The 4957-nt window shown below is 34.2% G+C and overlaps 1 protein-coding gene across 1 annotated transcript in view; it reads left to right on the plus strand.

Annotated features, from left to right (window-relative positions):
- Positions 1-4957, plus strand: part of LOC106875008 (uncharacterized) — a 196187-nt gene that overhangs the window by 11852 nt on the left and 179378 nt on the right. The window contains exons 10-14 of the mRNA XM_052971235.1: positions 633-728; positions 2266-2413; positions 3061-3304; positions 4360-4501; positions 4593-4901. Of these exons, the coding sequence (XP_052827195.1) occupies positions 633-728; positions 2266-2413; positions 3061-3304; positions 4360-4501; positions 4593-4901 (939 nt within the window). The remainder of the gene's footprint in view (positions 1-632; positions 729-2265; positions 2414-3060; positions 3305-4359; positions 4502-4592; positions 4902-4957) is intronic.

Genomic DNA, 4957 nt, shown 5'->3' on the forward strand with positions numbered 1-4957 from the left:
TATATATATATATATATATATATATATATATACACACACACACAGAGTATGTAATGTAAAGAGGAAGGAATCTACACATAGTAAATGTATAGTTAAATTACTACATCTGAGAAATGAAGTAGTTCTCAAACTCATTTTGTAGGTAGTTGTCCCTTATAATGAGTTCAACCTCATAGTTTGGCAGAATTGGTCTATTCTTTCTTTTTTCTTTTTTGTAAATCAGGTACACATCATGTAAAGAAAGCGTCCTTTCTTTAAACATGATTCTTTTGTTAGTTGGTTTGTGTTTATTTTGTCATCATCATCATTTTCATCATCAACATCACTGTTATCTGTTTCTTTTTCTGTGAAGGAGTAAATAGAGGTTTGCTTTCATTTGTTTTTAAATCTATGGAATGTGCTGCATTTTTTTTTTTTTTTTTTTTTGTTATAAATGAATTCTCATTTACGCATTAAACTACAAATGGTCCCAACAGGAAATCATAAAAGAATTGCAAATTCATTTTGTTGGGTAACTGTCTTTTGTTCTACAGAATTTGTTCAACAAATATATAAGTTCAATTCAGTTCAGAATATAATTTTATTTATAATTGTACATAACAGAATTATTGAAATTGTCTTTTGTTCTTTAGTGTGTTACAGAAGCCTTTGGACCTTGTAAAAATGTCTCAGAGAATAGCAGATGCTCAGAACTATCGGAAAAGCTTTTTGCGAATTGTCATGAAAAGGTTAATATTTGAAATTTTTAATTTTGTTTGTTTTTTTCCTATTTAATTTAATTTGATTTGTTAATGGATATCATGGAAAATAAGAAAGAGTTTAAAATATAAATTGAATTTTACATCATCATCACCATCATCACCATCATCATCATCATCATCATCATCATCATCGTCGTCGTCGTCGTCGTCGTTGTAGGTGTTTCTATTACTACTACAACCACTGCTACTGCTGCTGCTGCCGCCACCGCCGCTGCCATCACCACCACTACCACAACCATCACTACCCTCCCACTACTACACTACTACTACTACGACTACTACCACCACCACCACCACCACCACCACCACTTCTCAAAGAATAAGTCCTGGGATCAATTTGCTCGACTAAAGGCAGTGCACCAACATGGCTGCAGTCAAATGACTAAAACAAATAAAAGAATAGAAGAATAAAGGAATAAAAGAATGTAATCATATACATTCATTCAAACACAACATGCATCATGCAAACAGATAGAATGACTAAATTATAATAAATTATAATTTAGGAATGAAACTACAAATCTAAAGGGAGATGTTGCACTGATAATCATGAGATCATGGTTTCAATTCCTGGATTGAAATGTGCATTGTGTTCTTGAGCAAAACACTTCATCTCACATTGCTCTCATAGTCCAAGAAAGACAGTTCTGCAAGTTCTTGCTGAACAACCTACACACATGATTTGCTTATTGTTATATACACACACACACACACACACACACACACACACACATGCACACACAAACATACACACATATTAGAGTATGTGTGTACATATATGTAGGAGTGGCTGTGTGGTGAGTAGCTTGCTTACCAACCACATGGTTCCGGGTTCAGTCCCACTACATGGCATCTTGGGCAAGTGTCTTCTACTATAGCCTCGGGCCAACCAAAGCCTTGTGAGTGGATTTGGTAGACGGAAACTGAAAGAAGCCTGTCGTATATATGTGTATATATATATGTGTGTGTGTATGTGTTTGTGTGTATGTGTTTGTCCCCCAACATCGCTTGACAACCGATGCTGGTGTGTTTACGTACCCATAACTTAGCGGTTCGGCAAAAGAGACCGATAGAATAAGTACTAGGCTTCCTAAGAATAAGTCCTGGGGTCGATTTGCTCGACTAAAGGCGGTGCTCCAGCATGGCCACAGTCAAAAGACTGAAACAAGTAAAAGAGTAAAAGAGTATATTTGAGTATGTATATGTATATATATATATATATATTTATTTAGTTTCTTAGCAGTTTTATATATTGTTTTAAATCTGTTATCAATTCTGTAAGCCAGTTGAAAACTCTTTAAACATGCCGAAGAAAGAATTACATGGTTGCAAAATCTTTTATCCTTTCATTAACAAAGCAGGAGTGGGTGGGTGAAATTTCACTAATATTTTTTACAAGATTCCTGGTACCCATCAGCTTCAGAACCACTGATATTTATAATATATAATGATATAAATATTTCTTTATATAAAAATATATTTGCTACATTTTATATTTAATTAGGTCAACCCAGACAAATGGATACGATTTTGTGAGACTCAAGTTTGCTTGAACAAAGAAACTGACTCTATCTATTGTGAAATTTTCAATTATTATGCTATGGAATGTGCATCTGCTGGAATTAATATTGACTGGAGGAAAGACTCATGTAGTAAGTAAATGATTTTGTAAAGTTATGATATTCTATTGACCCTGGAAAGATGAAAGGTGAAGCTGACATTGGTAGGATTTGAACTCAGAATGTAAAGAACTGGATCATACTGCAAAGCATTTTGTTCAAATCTTTATTGATTCTACTGATGGGTATGTCTTCTATACATCGGGCACATGTCTTCTACTATAACACTGGTCTGACCAAATCCTTATGAGTGAGTTTGGCCAACAGAAACTTCATTTCCTAAGCTACCAACTTTCTATGAAGAAAGGAAAAACAACATTCCAAGAATTTCCTCCAGATTGTAACTAATTTGATTTTTAATTTCAATGAAATATCTCTCTTCATAAAATATCTAAGTTACAGGTTAAATCATGCTGAAAGTTTCTAAAAAAAATGAAATAGTGCTATAATGATTACTACTGACTAGAAATTGTAAGAACTTCATAGATATAAAAAAAAAGCTAAACATGCAAACTCTATGCATCTTCTTAATTTTAAATTCAAATTTCTAATCTTGTTTCATGTTGCAGGGAATAATAATCTTCTTGCATTAACAGCCATAACCAGAGGGCACCAAATGTATTTTAACTTCAGCCTTCCTTTTTTCTTTTCATCTTTGTTTTATTCATTTCTGCTTTCAGGAAAAACCTGTCCTAAAGGATTTGTCTTCAGTGAACAAGTTCCTCTTTGTCCATTGACCTGTGACAGCAGCAACAGTGAATTTGAAAGCAAGACTTGTGACTTCGGATCCAGACCATCATGCCATTGTCCAAAAGGACAAGTCCTAGAAAACAACACATGTATCAATGCTACAGAATGTCCATGTTGGTACCAGGAAAAGAAATATAAACACGGTGCCAAAGTTAAAATGGAATGTAATACCTGGTAAAGTTATCATTTAACATTTCCTTCTATGATTTAAACTTTTAAGCCCACTTTGCAACCACACAGTTTCAGGTTCAGTCCCACTGCATGGCACCTTGGGTAAGTGTCTTCTACTTTGGCTCCAGACTGACCAATCCCTTGTGAGTGTATTTGGTAAATGGAAAGTTTAAGTGTATATATATGAGTGTGTGTGTGTGTGTGTGTGTGTGTGTGTGTGTGTGTGTGTGTGTGTGTGTGTGTGTGTGTGTGTGTGTGTGTTGCTGAATTATATGTTATGTGAATAGGCATATTAAGCATGTGTTTCTGTGTGTGTGTGAAATTTTAGTTGTAATTTCTATGGTTGAATGCGATCATTGCCTAAATTTGAATTAAAGTTGATTGTTGAAAAACATAATTCTCAAGTTTTCTAGTGACCTCTCACCTTGAAGCACTTTCACATAAATTCTTTCAGAATTCCTTGTCCACAGGTGAACAGACTTCTCACCATTTATAAATTCTCTTGTATTCTTTAGTCCTCTTATCCGTAAATCCATCTATCCACCTTCTCTTCCCATTATTCACAAGAGGGTCATGGGGGTAGAATCCTCAGACATCTCCTCCAGAGTGTCCTATCAGAAGCAGCTGTCAGATTTTCTGGCTGGATTCCCAAGTGCAACCAACTGGAAATATAGATATTATGCAACTATTTCATTCTTGTCTATCCCTAGGTTTCCTACGAGTTGGCTTGGCTTGAAAAATCCATCTTGTGGTTCTTCCCTACAACATTATAATCACATGTCCCTAGCACCAGAGCTGTGGCATCTCAATGCGTTGTAGTGACTCAACATGGAGAGACAGCCTGGCCTCTGAACTTTGAAACATCAAGGTTTTCATCTCCTCATGAAAGCTTAATTAAATTTACAAACTTCACTAAATAAATTTTACCTGTTCAAACCACCATTAATTTTCTCAGACTCTGGTATTTATTTCTACTAAATAAATTTACTAGTTTTGTTTTTCACCTGGACTGTTATAAATTAACATTAATTTTGATATTAATTCTCATTTAATTATAGTGAGTGCAAACATGGACTCTGGGAATGTGGCAAAAAAGCTTGTCCAGCAATTTGCCGGATACTTGGAAGGTCAAATATTAAAACTTTTGATGGAAGCTTTTATGATTTTGAACCATCTGCTTGTGAATATACATTATTAGAAGTAAGTTATCTTTTATATCTATATTATTTGAAACTCCACTTCTTATTAAACAAATTATTAATTAATGGACATATATATATTTTTTTTATAGTCACGGGCTGACAATGATTTAAACTTGAAGATCACTCTGATGTATTCAAAATGTAAAGAAATCTGGATAGATGATCTGAACTGTATTAAAAGCTTCACAATTAACCACAACAACCACTCTTTGCACATATGTAACAACGACACCACTGTCAATGGAATTCGCTTTTCCGGTCAGTCCTATTATAACGAAGAGATAAGTGTTGTTCCTGTTTCGTCTCACTTTATACTTATTGCTGCCCAGGGATTTCGCATATTATACAGTCAAGACCAACAAATGTATATCCAGCTCGATGATACTTTTAAAGACAAGGTATTTATATAATCTAATATAATAATAAGCATAGTGTTTTTATAAATTTGTATATA

Source organism: Octopus bimaculoides, chromosome 10 (assembly GCF_001194135.2).
Source record: "Octopus bimaculoides isolate UCB-OBI-ISO-001 chromosome 10, ASM119413v2, whole genome shotgun sequence".
Taxonomy (NCBI): Eukaryota; Metazoa; Mollusca; class Cephalopoda; order Octopoda; family Octopodidae; genus Octopus; species Octopus bimaculoides.